Source organism: Protopterus annectens, chromosome 2.part0, assembly GCF_019279795.1.
Source record: "Protopterus annectens isolate FY-2018-M chromosome 2.part0, PAN1.0, whole genome shotgun sequence".
NCBI classification, from domain to species: domain Eukaryota; kingdom Metazoa; phylum Chordata; order Ceratodontiformes; family Protopteridae; genus Protopterus; species Protopterus annectens.
In genome coordinates this window covers 1,459,731,133-1,459,750,159 of record NC_056728.1, presented here as the reverse complement: position 1 = coordinate 1,459,750,159, position 19,027 = coordinate 1,459,731,133, and the positions used below count along the sequence as shown (strand labels likewise).

General features: G+C 40.5%; 1 protein-coding gene across 2 annotated transcripts in view; it reads right to left on the bottom strand.

Annotated features, from left to right (window-relative positions):
- The window catches only part of LOC122793532, a 781,784-nt gene that overhangs the window by 28,685 nt on the left and 734,072 nt on the right, over positions 1 to 19,027 (bottom strand). For both annotated transcript variants that reach the window (XM_044061662.1, XM_044061663.1), the window contains exon 10: positions 6,043 to 6,219. In XM_044061662.1, coding sequence (XP_043917597.1) covers positions 6,043 to 6,219 — 177 coding nt within the window. The remainder of the gene's footprint in view (positions 1 to 6,042; positions 6,220 to 19,027) is intronic.

Here is a 19,027-nt window from a genome sequence, read left to right as displayed (position 1 = left end):
AAAACTGTACAGATTTTAGAAAACAATAAGCCATGACATGTTCATTATTATCTTGCTGCTTTGCAGAACTATTTCCCACTTTTTCTCAATGTTATGTTATAGACTTTTGGAATTATAGGTGCTTTGCACAGCATAATAGCTGTCATTACTTTCAGTTGTTTAAATTTGAGGGAAGGTTAATAGTTTGATTTAAATGAATTGTTAATGATATCTTAGTAATTGCTTTATGCACTGGATGACATTTTAATATCAAGTATTGTAAACGATTGCATTAAATTTCTTTGCTGTATGTTCCCACCCTGATCCTCCTTCTTCTTATTGGATCCTTGTTTCTGTTTAGTGTGTAATTCCAGCCCATTGTCACTACTACAAAAACAAGATATAACCTCTCCTGTGATCTGATTAGACTAATCATATGGGAATTTATGCAAGAAAAATATCAGATGTTCGGAATGCTTTACTGTTTTCCAATTAAAGCTTAATAGAGTTATTTGTCTTTTTAAGAAGATAATCAAGTATGTGGGTATGTTTCTAATGCATTTCTTTTCATTTGCATATTCTGTACATGCCGAGATGTTCTAAAGATATTAGATAAACATTACATGAGAATCCATCCCTGTAAGCGTCTCACTGATATATCCTTTCAATAGCAACTATGGCTATTGGATTTATTACAGGTCAGTACATTTTCTGAACAGTTTCATTGCGCAGCTATGTGACTCGCTTCCTAGATTTGCTGTGTGTGCTAGCTCTAATACATTCAGCGTTGTTAGAAAAGTGAAGCAAGATCTGTTTAAAGAAACGTGTTTAATGTTCATAGACGCTCGCAACTATTTTGTAGATAATTATTGTCAACTTTCAGCTTCTCAGCACGTCTCTCTGATAAGAAAGCACCCTTTTTTTACGGAAATTAGTTTACATTCCCAAAGTTGAAAGCACCCCTAATGTACTAGTACCAAAGACCAATCTTTTCCAAAAAGCAACCAATTCCTCATTTAAACATTTCCCTAACTTTGCACAATTCTCTGGTCTAATGTACTAAAGAAACAGAGACCAGTTCATGTGTTATTTAACATTTTCTTTTACAGTAAATACTAATGACATTTGTTATATATTTATATTTATCAGACAAGTAGAAAGAATTAAGTAAAGTGAGACAGTTAGGAAAAAAAGAAGTTAAATATACATACTTTTTGTTCCTTTGGTATGAAGCGTATGTTTTAGTTGATTCTTTGAGAGTTTTAGAGGTAACTATGTTTTTAAGTTTAGTTTTTTGTTTCTTCTTCTTCTTCACGTCAGTCCATGTATTTTTTCAGATCTTTTCAAGGATGTGGATGCTGACCATTCCATTTCTTGCAGAACTGTGATTATATTGTTGCTCTTGATGAAAGAATATGCTTCCTTGAAGTTGTTGAAAGTTCTCATATCATTTGAATGAAAGAGTCTGATTTTTGCAGGATAGATAAGTTGTGCTTTTAATTTGTTTTCTGTTTAAGTAGTTTCACAAGTGGACATGTTTTTTTCCTTAAATCTAATACTTTGGTAGAATAGTCATTATCAAGTCTTATTAGATTTTGTTTATATGTCAATGGACTTTTGCTCCAAGCTGATTTAAGTACAAGTTCTTTGTCCAGGAATGACAAATGTTTTACTATAATTGATCTTGGAGAAGCAGTAGGTGAGGAAGGTATTGGTTTACCTATGGCTCTGTGCGCCCTTTCTATGCCACTGGATAAGCCTTCTTTTAAGTCTAGTATTTCTGGTAGCCAGGAATTTAAAAACGCAATGTCCTCACCTTCAGTTTTCTCTGGAAGTCCAAAAATTCATATATTTGTTCTCCTTCCTCTATTCTCCAAGTCATCTATCTTGTTGATTAGCCAGTTGTTCTGCTGCAGAAGGAATTCACTATGACTTTCTTCCTCTTTAAGTCTCCCTTCTATGTCACATAGTGACATTTCAATGTCTGATATTTTAGTTTGTTGTTGTAATATTTCTTTGAGGACATCAGTTTGTTTTTGAAAGTTTTCTTTAAGATTTTCCAGATTGCCTTAAATCTATCCATTTTTAAAGATAGTTCTTGTAGAGTAGAAGACATCAATTGAATTTCCTTCTTCAATGTAGTTTCAGAGTGGGAATTCTTTGAGTTGCTCATTTTCACACAATTGTAGTAAACTCCAGATTGTTTTAACAGGAAAATCTCAATAAAATTTCTTCAAAGTTGATATGTAGGTAGTTTAAATGTTCATTGATAAGAATTTACTGTTTAAGTTTGATAAAGTTGATTATTTTCCTGTATTATAGTATAGTAATGTGGCACTCTAAAAAGATGCTGCTATCAGTTGGCCATCTAGGCTCTGTCTCCATAAATTGCAATTCTGAGAGCACTGGAAGTGTAAGCTCAAATGAAGGAGAATATGAGATTATTGTATCTGAGATTTTTCCCCATAGTCTGAGGTACAGTAACCTAGTAGGTAGTATATATTGGTAGCAGGGACATGGGGGTAGAAGTCCCACATCAGAGGGCACACACCTTAAAGGTATAACAGCATACTTTAGAAATCCCTGTTTTCTGTTGGAATTACATTTTATTTTTCAAAATGTGGGACTCAAATTAGAGGGTTTTCCACTTCTGAGAAGAAGCTGGCTTTCCTTGCCAACTTCTTATCTTGTACTTGGAATTCATGATCGTTTTATTAGTTAACTGTTAGTCAAAGCAGAATACTTGCAGTCTCCGATCTCATGAAGGATAGTGTTGTTTCTTGACTCACGTTTGGAAAAAGCCTTCCTTTTAGAGGACAGTCTAGCATTTTACTAAACTGCTTTTGGTAGTGAAGAAGTCCTAGCTCTAGTTACTCATCTCTTCTTCTGTAACTGCATCTGCCTCTGAGACTTGTGAATAACAGCATAGCTTTGGCTGCTTATCCAGTTTACACGGGTGAAATAGTCTTTGAAGGTGCAGATGCTTCAGAGAATTATACAGTATTATTTATTGTTTGCATCTTGGATGCATTTTCTGGGCAGGTAGGCATCTTTAGCCAATCACTTTGTTGAAACTCATTTTCAAATACTTTTCAAATAAATGTTGACTAGTATATGCTCTATGGTTTATGAAGAGAATTTAATTTAGTGAATTAGTAGACCTGAAGGATTTAGAGTTCTTTCTGGAAGTCAGTTTATATTAGCATCCTGGAAATGCAAGCAGTTGTCTGCTCTGCAGGGTTTTGTACTATACTCTTATTCAAGTCTTTTTTTCATTAGACATGGTAGTGAATGAGTTTTAAATCGACATGTAGAGGAAAATCAAGGTACTAGGCCTTAGGTGATATTTAAGATCACCATAATGATCAAGTTTTGTGCTTCTCAAATGATTCTCCTCACCTACACAATGCACATTCTAGTTCGGTCCAATATCTTTACAGACTCCCTCTATAATGCTGGAACAAGATGAAGAATATGAACCCACACCTGCTAAAGATGATTCAGGTCAAAATGGAAAAGACTGAAGAAAATCCTGATATCGGCACCACAGCAGTATGAAAGTCTGTTAAAATTGTTAAATAAAACTTTAATAAATTCAATTAAAAATGTCAAAAACAAAAATATTGAAACCACTAAGCCTGTAAACGATAAGCGCTTTTGACGAAATCTGCCTTCTTCAGATAGTGATGTTCAAAGGCTGCTATTGGTCAAAAAACTTTGATTTATACAATCATAGGTCTTCAAATGTTACACATCTCTCATTCGAACCAATCACATAGGATTTTTTATAATCTATAATATGAGTTTTTTGTGTTGGACCAGGTAATACCAGACATAAGGGATGGTCCATGGGAGGACATCCTAGAAAATAAGGAATTATGGTGGCAGGTATACCTGGATTCCAATACTAGCCCTGGGATTAATGATTACCTAACTATAACTCCATTACTTAAACTAAGGGCTAATAAATTATAGTGTAGTTCTGGAAGTTGGGCACTAGGGGGCAGTGTATCTATATGAAATTAATTTTATACTTTCTCACACAAAATTCATGAAAATAATAATCTGAGGATTTTATAATATGCAATGTTTACATTTAATTATTATGTGTATTTATATTTGTATATAAAAAGTTTTTTAACTGTATTTATATTACTATTTAAAGTTGCATTTTTTAAACATAACATTTTAACACATAAAGAGTTTTTATTTAGAGGAATAAAGTATATTCAATGAGGGAAATTAATATTAATGAATGTAAGAATATGATTGGTGCATTTGAATTAATTGATATGGGTTGCAGAACCAGTGAAATGCATTTAATTAAACTGTTTAGTATTTAAATATGTGTATCATGAAGTTAGAGTGTCTGATGAAGTCATACTGACGAAAACGCAGCATTTGGTGGATTTAGAAGAGCGTTCATGTTACATTTTGTACGGCTCTACAGTTTGAGCACTTTATTTTGTGGATTTTGGTGTTAATAAATTCCTCCGATCACTACCAGCGAGCCCAAGCACTTCTTTTTGTATTTATTGGTTGGATCTCCAATGGGAAGCTTATGGTAAGAGGTTCTACCACCAAAACAAGCGCTATCATGGGTCAAAAAGGGGGGTATTGTGTGTTTCGACTATCTCCAGTTCGGGCATATGGGAACCTGCTGCACTTCTTTCAACATTTGGTACGTCGACAAGGTAATGGACGACTAAATGCATGTATACTGTTACAATCATACTAGGCACAGAAGATATTTTTATGATGATATGCTCTGCTATCTTTATCCATAGTCGAGATTTTAGGGGAAGAAAGAAGTTTAGTGCAATTGTCATCTGAAAGACAAATGACAGCAAGATCTGAGGAAGTATTTCTATAAAGACATTTCTGAGCCTCAGGGACCTTATAAAAAAATGATCTGTTTTTTTTTTTTTTTTTTTTTAAAGAGCAGGAATTTGAGACTCAGGAGCCTGAGAAGCAGACCAAAATGTCTCAAACAGAGCTTCTATTTTTCCCCTTCACTCTTCTTATGCACTACCAGTCTGATTTCTCCTCCTTTTACTCATCTAATCTAACTAAGTATATGTTAAGTAAAATTGTTTGACATGTAATGAACTGCATATTGTAAATTTGTTTCTCTTTGAAATTATCCTTCGCTCTGTGTGTTCTTATGACTCCCAATTTAATGCTATTTCCTAAGAGTAATGATTTTTTATATAATGTACTTAGTATTTTAGTGGAGCTTTTCTCCTCGGGCCTCTGCTGAAAATGGACATGTATCCAGCCAGACTGGCCCGGTCAACAAATGTAAAATAAAATAAAATAAAATTCTAGAACAGAAGGAACTGCAAAAGGCCTAGGGGTATCTACCTACTATAAACTCAGACTTCTCATTTCACATATTTATGTTCAGAGCTGCAAAGACTTGCAATTCAGTGCTCATACTTTCAAACATTTCAGATGTTTGTGCAAGTGTGCACCTACTCCATGATGGACTGGCATCCTATCAAAAATCGGTTCCTTCCTTACACATATTGATTACCAAAACAGGAAATGGCTGTCCACAACCCAGAAGTGAATAAAGCAGATTTTGATAGTGGATGTATGAGATGGATAAACAGCATAGTTTGGAAAAGAGAAATGCTGGAATGTTTACTGCTGACACATATACTAGCAAATAAAAGTCAGATGCACATACTAGTAATCAGAAGTCACTAGAATGGAAGAAAGGTGATACTTTTCCTGAATTAATTCTGTTCTCTGCTGACTGTAGGACATGTGTAGTAAATGATACACTAATAAAACAGAGGCATAGAAATAGTAGTTACTGTTGTGGTAGCATAATGATATATCTGATACTGTTATTGTATGGTGTAATAGTGTTAAAATCTAAATTGTTTTAAATAAAATTAAAACAATTTGTAAAAACAGTGCTATGAGGAGATCCATATTAGTATGGGTTATTTTTCTAATGTAAACTGCTGGTATTAATTATAGTTGACATACACAATGAAAGTATAGTGCTGGTGACTTTACATTGTTATTTTCATGGAGTTTATAACGACTTACCATCAAGGCCAAGAGCTTTAAGCATTTCTGAGTAGGAGAACATGTAATTATGATCTTCATCAAAACGTTCCATTTCATCCTCTGTGGGTGCCTCTTCTTGTAGGAAGTCTACAATTTCTGTATATGATAAATATCCATCTGCATCTTTGTCTGCACCGTAGAAGAAGGACTTAAGATCTGTTGAAATAATGCATAGTTTAAAGAAAGATTATTGGCTAACTTACATTTCAGAACAACCATTCCTCTACATTCATTCTGTGCAAGTAAGATATTTTAGAAAATATAATTATTATGGTATCCCAAGTATGATTCCTAATATGACAAATGATGTGCTTTTTACGGGTCTGTATCACTTAATCTAAATATGTATTCGTTGAATACTTATTCATCAAACACTAAATCAGCAAAACTTATTTAAGCAAACCCTAGACTTTTTACCAGAGTTACAAACCACTCGCCCACCAGCACTCTGGAACAGACACCACACTAAATCACGCCCACCCAACTGGGGGACTTCACCCCCACACCCCCAATGTAGGGGTGACCCCCCCTAACTATATATACCAACTCCAAGACTGCACTACAGTGGGGAAAAGGGAAAGGTTGCGGTGATGGCCAAGTGCTTCTTAACCCTGGGAAAAAATCCGGTGTTTACTGAAATGAATTTTGCTGATTAGTGTTCGATGAATACATATATGATGACTATGCATTTCAATTAAATGATATAGACCTGCTTATTACATGCCAGTAAAGACACTACCTGCTGGATGCATTATCATCCAGGTTGGACAGAAAGTACATTGTAATGTGAAAATGGCTAAGGAATGCAGGGATCAACATAAAACAATAATCAGAAGATGGGCAATGTAGTTCACTGTTAATGAAGGTATTGCTGTGTATTAAGTGCAGAGGATCTGCCCATGTGGCTAAACTCAGGTCTGCTTTGCCACAGCATACCATCACTCCCCTTACCACAGCCAATGGCCCACCATTTACTATACCAGTAAGCTCTATGCAAGCTAACTTTCAGGTTTCACCTACTTTCAGAATTTGGAACAGCTGATTTACCCAGTACTTCATTGACTGTAAATTAGATGACGTGTATAGCCATTAAACTCAAGTTCCCAGTGCTGAACTCCCCACTTACTTTTCCTATTAAAATCACTGTTGGTGTGCCTTGTATTATTGTACCAGCAGTGATTCACTGTGTTTGGTCTTTTCTTCTTTTTTCATTGTGGTTTAATCATGAAGTTAGTATATATAAAGCAAGAGGCAAGGGGCAAAGCCCAAAATGGTAGGTGTAGAGAGGTTTGCCCCTAAAGCAAAAAAAAACTGTTTTTAGAGGCTTTGTAGAATTGAAGTTTTTATGGGATTGCTTCATTCAGTTAAAATTTTAGCCAAGTTAAACTTGATAAATTTTATGTGAAGTGAACTTTTCAGAAAGTGACTGCATGTGTGGTGAGAGCATGGAAAGTAACTGCATGGATAGCGACTTCATGGGATGTAACTGCACATGAGGTTACTATGTGGGATGTGACTGCATTGGTGGAGTTCATCCGTGGTGAGTTAATGTGTCAAGGTCATCTTTTTTTCAGGCAATTTATAACATGGTAATGGCCCAAGAATGTAACATGCAAGTACTGCAATTGTGCAACTTGCACTAAAATTATTCATTATAGTGCCGTATTCTCAGTGTCTTAATTATTTATCATTGTCAGTGCTTTAATTTCTGCTGTATCAGATAATATCCTCAAATTAAGTTATGCTTCCATCTTTTCAACAAATAATACATACTACCTTGGGGGCTCAAAGAGTCTACTGTGTCTGTCTGCCTGCTTGTCTGTTTGTCATGCCCTTTGCCATGTGTACCAGGTTGCCAAGGGGCTGTTCTAATGAGATGAAGTACTGATTACAAAAAAAAAAACAAAACAAAAAAAAAACATAACAAAAACCTATAACTTAATTTAGTGATAGGGCACCCCCACTGTATAGACTAACTGTACTAACATGACTGTGTCTGCCTGTATTCTATGCTCTTTTGAATGCTGCTGTGAAATTCCTGTCCAGTACCCATTCTGGAAGTACATTAATTTGCTCCACAGTGATATCCATGATGAAATACTTCTGGACAGCCTGACTGCAGTTAGCTTCAAGAATCTGTTAACTGTATCCTCCCGCTGTCTTTCCTGTTCAGGATGATCCATTCACATCTTCCCAACATACTCTTGGGCTCCCATATCCTACCCTCTCATGCATTTTCTGGTCTATGGTAAGAAGAGCTACATGTCTTCTTGTCTCTGGTTATATATTTTGCTCTCCATCACTCACACCTTTTTGGGGACATTTCTCTGTATTCCTTTAAGCAATCTGATGTCCATTTCCATATATAGTCTTCTGTAAACTCTCATTTCTTTGTAGAAACATTACTTTCAACTATGAGCCATATACATACACGTATGGGTCTACTTATTATAGTTAAATTACCCAAACATCAACGTTCACAACATCAACCAGAAAAAGTCAAAGTTGCAAACATCAACATGCAACTATGCGTGCACAAACAACAGGTACATATAAAAATAAATCTTTAAAAATCAACAAAAAATAAATCTCCATACCCATGCTAGTTTTATATATATACTAAATCCAAGATTGCACAGTACTGGGGAAAGGGCATAGTCCCCTACCAAAAGTATTGTATGATTTCACACAGCTGTCAACAATCTGCTTAGTCAACCAAATTTTCTGGACTAAACAGATGTCCTCCATCTATACTGTTGACAATAAGTGGTATTCCCTGTGATGACTCACCACTGGACCAGTAATCAAGCAGCCTCAATCCTCACCACTGGCACCAGTGAGGGACGTTCACTGAGAGGATGACAAGCACACACACAGTATTTCCAGATGCAGCTCTATGCATCAAGTGCAATTTCCCTTAAGAGCACACAGAGACCACAGTCAGTCTGGGACTGGTTTCTCCCTCTTCCTCTAGTTCCCCAGTAAGACTCCCCATTGGCACAGCTATGCAGTTGAGATTTCAGCTGAGTTACTAAGCCAAGACTTCCAGCAACCTCTCTGTCCAACCAGAGCTTCATGCCCCTGCCCAAGTTGCTAACACACACACTCTTTGAGGTTTGATTTACACACATGTGCACACACACACACACACACACACACACACACACACACACACACACACACACACACACACACACACACACACACACACACTGCAGAGGCTGGCACAGGTTTACTAGATATGCCCCTTCTGTCCAGACTATAATGTAGTTACGACTGCAACCAGTCAATTCCTTATCAGCTGCTTTAAGGCCCTTAACAAAAGGTGTCCAATCTTACTGTGTAATATTAACATAAACACAAATGATAGTTTGACCAAGAGCAAGGCTATTAAGAGTGGCCCACACTGCCACCAAATAAATATGCAAGTACTCTCAAAACTTAAATATCTCTACACAGATCAATCACAATGAAATGTTTAAATATATTTAATAATAAATGATAAAAGACCAAGACAATACTAAATATATATTCACAGTGACATCAGAGTTCAAAACCACAGGAAATATTTAAAACAACATTGCAGGGCAGTGTCAAATAAATAAAGAAAAACATCTAAACTAAGCTTTACTATATTACTGACTGTATCTAAGAGAGTTATACTGTTCCCTAGAAACTTACTTCATTAGAGCAAGGCAGATGTGTGGTGAATGGATTTTGCTGTTGTCGGGTCAAGACATAATGCAGAATGTTCTGTCTCACTAAGAGACTTCTCAAAATAATATCTAAAATATTACTGCTGGGAAAGCTTGCAGAATGAAATCACTTCTTGTTATCTGACCCTAGTTGCCATGCAAAACGACCACTGATGAAGCTGGCAGTATTTAGCATCTACCTGTAAAAATATACAGACAAGGCCTTCTCCTTCATACTTTCAAGACTAGTAATTAGTTCACCGTAAAGACAATACAGAAAGTTTCCAAGTATAGACATTGTGTCTCTTGCTGCACTGAAAACTGAAAGATATCCCCCGGGATTCATGAAGCTTGCACCAGGCACCGGAGTAGCATCAGCGATCTAGCGCCAAATATGGCCGCCGAGCGATTCAGGTACCAGCTGTTTCCACGTGCACTACCTGCGTACGCCAGAGCTGCTTAGCTCCTGGTGCATGTATGCTAATTACCCCATGTGCAGCAGTGTAGCATGCAAATTAAGGTATATAGTGATTCATGAAGTGGTGCAGGCATAGTGTAAGCATGAAGAAATGCAAACCAAAAAAAAAAAAAACGGTTTACATTTTTTCAAACATAAAATCGAAGCCATGAAAGCAGACCAAACTTACGTATTATAATGTTAATATATGCCAATGGCTAAATATATAGCCAATGGCATAAAAAAAATGCACAACACATAAAAAATAACATTTAATGTCATGGCCACACTAACGCAAAGTAAAACCGCAGTGTATAGGTGCGCAAACGGGATCACAATGAAAATATATTTAGATGTCATAAAACTGCAATGTAACACAATTCATGAATTCCCCATAATAGTCAATGTCATGCATGCTACACTACAACCATGGCGCAAGGGCTGCTAACGGTCTGTGACAGTGTTCTGCACGGTAACTAGGAATTAGTAGTCAATGCCATGCAAATGAGTCAAGTAATACTGAATCGCAAACTTCCTGCCGGCATAAGGATGTACCACATGGCATAATGGTACAACACCGAGGTGTGGCCTGGAGGTAAACATGACATCAAGAGAGGGGTGTGCCACTGTAGCTGTAAGCGCATTGGAGCATTGCTAATCTGGGTTGCCTGTTGCTAAGCAAAGCTGCAGGATAGGGGTGTGGAAGTAGCCATAGCTTGGCTTAGCTGAGAGCACACAGGGTAACCGAAATTGCATGTGAACGTGGATAAAAACATGCTCAAAACCCGGTAAAAGGCTGTGCGCGGTGTGCACCACAGCCAAAACAGGAAGGATATGGGAAGACAATAAGGAAAGGCTGCAGCATGGTAATTGGAGTACAAATGAGTAATTAACACCTAGGAACTCACAGTGGGCCATTGACAACAGCTAACAAGGCTGCTAGCAGCTACCTGCAGAACAGAAAAGGGGAGGTGCCGTACTGCAAAGAAAAGAGAACTGTCACAGCAGAACAAAGAAAACTTGCAGTAGATCAGCTGCATAACACATTTCCCAACACAATCCTGGGTTGTGAAAGTACAAAACAAGAAAGCAGGCAGCCGGATGCATGCCTGACAATGGGAGGGGAATTGGGTTGAAAAATGAAGTAAAGGGCAATAGATGAATCACGGCAGCCAAGCGTAAGTCAACACCAAAGGCCCCACAATAACAGTACCTGCTGTAAAACCCATAATTAAGATACCCCACAGCTGGAATGCACATGCACACCCAATTACACCAGCATCATCCATTGCACAATAGTATAAGGTGTGAAAGCCCCACACACACACTTGTGTATTCCCAGACACTCTGCACGGGGAACTTTTAATATGTACATGTTAGGGGCTGCCATAGCTTTGATTCACCAGCATGTGTTGGAGACTGATGGCGGTGTGGAGGATGATGCTGACAACCATCTCAGGCACCGGAGGAGGAGAAGAGTGTTCAGACCCAGGGTAACCTACAAGGGGCTACATGATCTGGAGATAGTAGAGCATTACAGGGTGGACAGGGACACCATACAGCAACTTGTTGAGCTGTGCCAGCCATGTCTCAGAACCAGATGTAACAGAGGGGAACCCATCCCAGTGGAGACAAAGGTATGTGTAAGCTTGAGAATACTAGCCGCAGGTACCTTTCAAAGGCCAACTGGGGATAGTATGGGGATCTCACAGACATCAGCATCCAGGGTACTCCACCAGTTCCTGGATGCCATGTTACCACATGCCAATGAGATCATATACTTCCCCTGAACGCAGCAGGAGTTGGCCAGCAATATGCATCTCTTCCACCATGTGGCAGACTACCCAGAAGTACTGGGTGCAATAGACTGCACACACATACACATCAAGACACCACCCGGTGAGCAGGGTAGGCACTACATAAACCACAAGGGATACCCCTCCATCAACTGCCGGGTCATGTGCATTGCGCAGGGCATTATCATGGATGTGTGTGCTGGTAGCCCTGAAAGCTATCACAACTCCCACATCTGGCATGCCTCACAGCTGTATCAGGTATTTTCCAGGGGGGACATCCCATATTGCCACCTGGTGGGGGATGATGGCTATGCACTGGAACCATGAATGATGACTCCCATCAGAAATGCACACACAGCCATGCAAGAACACCATAATGGAGCACACGCAGAAACCAGAATCATCATAGAGAGCATGTTTGGGATGCTGAAATCACAGTTACATTGCTTGGACATATCTGGTGTAGCCTTGCAGTACTCTCCAGGCACGTGTGCCTACATCTTCATAGTATGTGCCATGCTACACAATATGATCCTGCGGAAACAGCTGCAGCAGGGACAGAATGGTGAAGGCCCTCACAGCCCACCACCATTGCCAAGGGCCCAACAGGCACAGAGGGATTCAGACCACGAACACCCTGTGCCAGCCCCAGTAGGCAGATGAAGGCATGCCCAGTATGCCCATGCCTTGGCAAAGAGGGAACGTATAGCACACACACTGACAGTGTAGGCATTTATGGACTGACACCCTTCTCCACCTGCACACACAGCAAACATGGATGGCACACACACGACCACCTGTAAATTGTCATGTATAGGTGGTCTACTGTGTGCATCCTACATAGGTAGCCCTCAACTATTGTACACACAGCTGCCATTGGCACAAGGTAAGTCAATACCTGAACATTAAATTAAGCTATCAGCATGTGTCCATACTGTATGTATAGGTTCATAGATACATAGGTAGGTACATGCCTAACTGCCTGAGGCCACTCATAAGCATAGCCAAAAAGTGTCTGCTGTCACCACTTCATTGATTAACTAACTGTCCCTCTGTGGAGCAGAGTCAATTGTGAGATCCCTGGGGTGTATCCACTGTTCCCCACCCACTCTGCAAGGATTCCCTGGAGTGTTAGTGAGGGGGTTTGTATAATGTAATCAGGGATGTAGTCCCAAATAATGGGGAGTATCCATGACAGGAATCTTCTCAGATGATTTACATGTTACATAGTATACCTTAACCACAGCTTGCATATATAGGTAGTATTCCACAGAATAATAAACATGTGGAACACACAACTGCTGAAATGTGCATTAATCACCCTTGCACTACCAGTGCCTGCTCTGAGAGGTAAAATTACCACTGCCAGGATTAGAACACGCAACCATGTACACAATCTTCACAATGACATACCACTAAGATACCTGAGATGTCCCAATGGCAGTTGTGTATACTGACAGGATAAAACACAAAAGGTAGGAATTTGTGGAAATAGGACAAACCGGCATGTACCCAATGAAAGGTGTATGCTATATATATGTATAATATATATATATATATATATATATATATATATATATAAATAAATCAATATATATATATATATATATATATATATATATATATATATATATATATATGGGTCCCTACGAGTTCGTCGAAATTTCAATTCACCTAACTGTCATTTCGTCTAAACTTCATTACATCGACAAGCATTTTAGGTGGGGGGCTTCACCCCCCCCACCCCCAATGGGGCTGTGCCACACCCCCTAACTATATATATCAACTCAGGGTCGCACAACATTGGGGATGGGGGCAAATGCTTGTCGATGTAATGAAGTTTAGACGAAATGACAGTTAGGTGAATTGAAATTTCGACGAAGTCATAGGGACCCATATATATATATATATATATATATAGAGAGAGAGAGAGAGGGAGAGAGAGAGATATATGTCGATATATGGGGATATACATATATATGTAGATATATAGATAGGTTACCAACATCTACATAACCATGGAGGTACATATAATGGGATACCTACCACATACTGACTGCTTGACATACTGACACGCGTAACCACAAGGCTTAAAGTCCGAAAGACCACAGTACTGAAACGCCAGAAGCGCAAGGTTTAAAATCATGATGTTAAGAGACAGTTAGTCAGTGCTTCTGGTGTTGCTGTTCAGGTAGGTTACTGTGTGCAAGTGTGTTTTTGAGGGCTGTAGTGTGTGTTCTGAGTGTGGTGTGTGTTCCTGGGGGACTGTAATGTGTGGGTGTGGGTTTGCTTTGTGCGTCTGTTTGTGCGATCTAGGAGGTAGAATATTAAAGTTGGGGGTGTAGGGGGGCTTGCCCACCTGCTCATACGTAGTGTAGGATGGTTTGTTTGGATGTGGTGGGTAGCAGTGTGTCTGTGTGTGTGTGTGTGTGTGTGTGTATTTCATGTTTGTGTTACTTTCGCGAGTTACTGTCGCTGTCAGTAATGTGGGGTATGGTTTCGGGTTTCATAGGTATCCCGTATACAGCGGTTGAAGTGTTCATATATGAGTATAACATGGACCATAGCAATCACACATTCCACCACAACCAACCTTTATGAACAAAGGATGTGGAGAGTATGTGCCTATACACTATTACAAATATGTGCTATGGACATGAGCCAATGATAGGGTTACCACCTGTCCCACTTTGCAAGGGACAGTCCCTCTTTGGGTGGTTGTGTCCTGACCAAATATATTAAATGTGGCAAATGTCCTGAAATTGTAGGACATAATTATGTACCATATGTAATGTAATAGTTGCATACAATAGTTCTTTCTGTATCTAAAATACCTACATTTTACAAGAAACAGGATAAGCAACTAAACTGCTACAAGAATAAGCTTATATTTAGGTAAGAAAGGAAAGTTCTATCCCTTGTACTGACTGTGGGTTTGTGTCGGCCTGTAAAATCTGATGTGTGTCCCGAAAATGTCCCACTATGGTCATATGAAAAGGTGGCAACCCAGTCACCAACACAACTCCAATGACTGCAAATACCTATGACAGAAATACACAGCTTTCATGTAGCAACATTTTATTACATTCCGATATATTGCCGAAAGGATTCAAGGACTAACATCACCTGCATGCTATACAGGAACCACTTAACAGTGCCTTAATGAATCAGCCTGCAATTACCATAGTATTAGTCCACTAAAAGATACTTGTTCAAATAGGGAAGGAACCCTCAAGCACATATCGATTATGTATAAAAGCAGTTCCTACACACCTGCATCTGCTATGTACACCCACCAACATCACCCCCACACCCAAACAAATTACAATACAAACTGTAATAACATCACAAATCATTCACTCACTGTACGACATCTGCAGAAGCCTTAACATACCTTGTCAGAGACACACTAACATGGCCCTATGTGAAATAGTTGCTGTTATACAATGGAACAGCTGCTGATGTTACAGGGTTTGTTTGCACTAATCCCATTTCAGAGGGTTGTGTGTACACCGGGAAGTGTTGCCAATTACTGATTAACAGCACAGTATGATACACATGTACACCAAATCAAGGATGTTTGGTGAGCACACTGTAAATCACATAACAGTTCATGCATAGCCATACTGCCTTGAGCTGCCCAAACATCCTTGCCAGACTGAAACATCTGTAGAAGTATCAGGTACAAACAAACCCTGCATAAGTAGCAATGTTCTGAAATATAACAGCTGTACTCACATGTAGAACAACATCTTCTAGCCATTACACGCAATCCATGGGAGTCATGAAGCTAATATATCTCTGTCTGTCTCCATATAGCTGTTGAAATACATCACAAACAACACATCCAGGCCGTCATCCTCGAAAGTAAGGCAAACGGACAACACCCAAGTGGAGTACTCAATTATACACCACTGTTGCCATGGTATTGGCTAATGGGGTAGCTGCACAGCTGATGTACATCTAATTAACTACTTTGGAACACCAATTGGTGGTCAGGATAGCACATGTTACCAATATTTAACTAGAAAAGGATGGTTTATCACACATTCAAACCATCTGTATATACCATCAGAACGTTACAAAGAAGATTGAAACACAAACTGAAAAGGATTGAATTAACGGTCAACGATACTTCGGGTTACTAATAAGGTATGTAGAACACTCAGTATGTCTGTGTATGTAGTACTTGTTCTGTAATATTTAAAGTGCACGCAATCCATATAGTGGAAACAGTTATCTTGTAGTGATGTATTGTTGAGCATAGTAACGCTTGTAGTATTTATGTGTGTAGTGCTGTAGGTCACAAGGCAAACACCGCATACACCACAAGGGATGCTATATAAGGGCTTTGAACACAAATATTCCTCACCAGCTGCTGTCAGTGGCAGGGCTGGTCCAAAAAGTATGTGCTATAACAGGGGATAGTATATGTTGATGTAGTGTAACAGTAGGCATATGTATGGATGTATTACTGATAATAACATGTCGAAGGTTGGCCCACTGTGCAATTATGATGTGCATTGTGGGATATTGTGCCAATAACTGTGTAATGTACAGTATTGTAGGCAGATATGTATTACACGTTACATAGCATTACCGTTATGTTAGGCAAACATTAGATGTTAAGTTGTCAATCTCGCCTTCATTCTTGCTGGATGGGTTCGGAGCCAATCCTCGGCTCCGACTCGGCACTTGCTAAGCTCGAGAATCACTTTTACCAGCTTGAGGCAGCCCTATATCCCATGATGCAAGGCGGTAATTACCCAGATCTCGTTTGCCGCTTCGCTCATGAGGTCACCTTCTTTACCAGCTCCTGGTAAGTGAACTTTCTTTACATTTTCAAAGAGATTCAACAACCATAGTTTTAAAATTTTTTTAATCCCTGTTAAAGTTAGTGGTTCCTGATTCACTTAGACCCTATTCCCGTTAGTTCCCCCTTTTTATAATTTTTCTGTCAGTCAGGCCTTAGGCCTTCCCACCCAACTTTTTTCTGTCAGGATTTTTGTGTAGGTGTGTCTGTGCTTTAATTAGTGTAATTAAGGACTGAGTGTGTGTGTGTTAGTGTCCTACTAGGTCATGTCAAAAGACACTAGGGTCTCAGGTTTTAAGAAGTGTGACTCATGCTGTCAGAAGATGTCTCTGACAGACGGTCACACTTCTTGTATTTATTGCCTGGGACCCCTACACCTGCAGGACTCCTGTGCTATTTGTCATTCTTTCAGCCACAGAGTCCTGCAGGAGCATAGAAATAAGTTGATCCTTAGGGGTCTCCTTAAGCCTGAGAGCTCCCCGGCTAAGGTCGGTTCCGGGAAGCCCTCTAAGCCACCCAAGACCCAGACTTCGGTGTCCAAGTCTGTGGCCTTGGTTCCGACTCCTCCGGAGTCGATATCGGCTCCATCTGGAGCCGATCCTTTCTCCTTGGAAGTTTCTGTATCGGTGCCGATCGGCACCGATACCCTGGCTTCGGCACCCGTATCGGCTCCGGCTGCAGCCGATACTCTAGCTTTGAAGCATGTTTCGGCTCCGGCTGGAGCCGAGACGTCTCTACCTCAGCCCGGAGCCGACAAGCTGTCGGCTCCAACTGGCCCCGAAGGTTCATCGGCTCCGATGGCTCTGTCGAGGAAGAGGTCTAGATCTCCTTCACTGGAGTCTATCCACTCGGCTCCGGCCTCCCCCTTACTTTCGGAGCGGAGCCATCGGAGCCAATCGTCAAGGTCTTCCAGGCTCTCAGACCATGATTTGGAGAGAGTGGTGAGTAGACTACTAAAATCACAGGCATTGGCCCAGATGCTCCATAGCCCGTCTCAACTGATGACCGCTATTCCACACCCTCCTGAGATTCCTCCTTCGACTCTCCTTCAGAGCTCGGAGCCAGAGATTATTGGTACCGTGACTGCTGCGGCTTCGGAGCCGATACCACACCTTTCTGCTCTGTCGTCTTCGACTCCTATCTCCTCCTCGAGACCGTCTTTGGAGGGATCCGGTCGTCGGGCTTCCCTGGTCGGTTCCGAGGGGATGAGTGGCATCGGACCCTTGTCCGACCCCGCTCTCCCTCTCGGAGCTTCGGCCTTGGTGAGCTCGGTGCCGACATCTGCTTCAGAGCCTTCCTTTTTGGTGGGGCTGGGGATCTCCATTTCTTCGGAGCGGGGTCTCTCGGCCCTCCCTGGGAGGGGAGCCTTCGAGGTGATGAGGAGTGTGCTAGCCCCTGAGCTTAGCCAGCAGTCAGTTCCTTTAGCCCCTCCCTCTACGGTGCCTGTAGATGTCTCTTCCCACTCTCTTGCTCCCGGACCCAGAGATCCATCGCCCCAGGTTTCCCCACTGGGAAGAACTTCCTCTTCCGAGGTCTCTCCTGATCCTTCAGGGGAGCCCCCACATAAGAGGACCTGCAAGAGGAAGCACTTAGACTCCCCTGAGTCTACGACATCAGATACCGACTTAGATGAGTCGGAGGGGTCCCCAAGATCCCCCTCTGAGGATGTTCCTTTTTCAGACATCCTAGAACTCCTAAAACAGAGGGGAAACTGGCCCTTCATTAATCCCTCCGAAAATGAGTCGGTATACCTGGAGGCTTTTGGATCTCGACCATCCACCTCCTGGGTGTCTCCGCCTTTCGACCCCCTCATGGAGGTGATAGCTCGAAAGGCGTGGGCATCTCCTGATTCTGTGGAACCAGTCCCCAGGAGGCCTTCTAAATTTATCACGGCCCCCACTGAGAAACAGTTTCTTATGAAAGGTGTTCCAGTTGATGCCATGGTGGTGGCAGCCGCCACCAAAAAGGAACTTGCAGATCCTTCCGTACCAGTCCATCCTCCTAACAAGGAGTCTAGGACCATGGACAAGGTATGGTAAGTGGATGTTTTCCTCAGCAACCTTTGCTATGCGTTCGCTGAATTATTTATGTCACTTCACCCGACTTCAAAGAGACATCCTCAAAGAATTGGGTGAGGTAGTACAGGATCCGTCAGCTGCTGGGGCTCAAGAGAAGATTGCCTCTCAGCTTGGAATCCTAAATT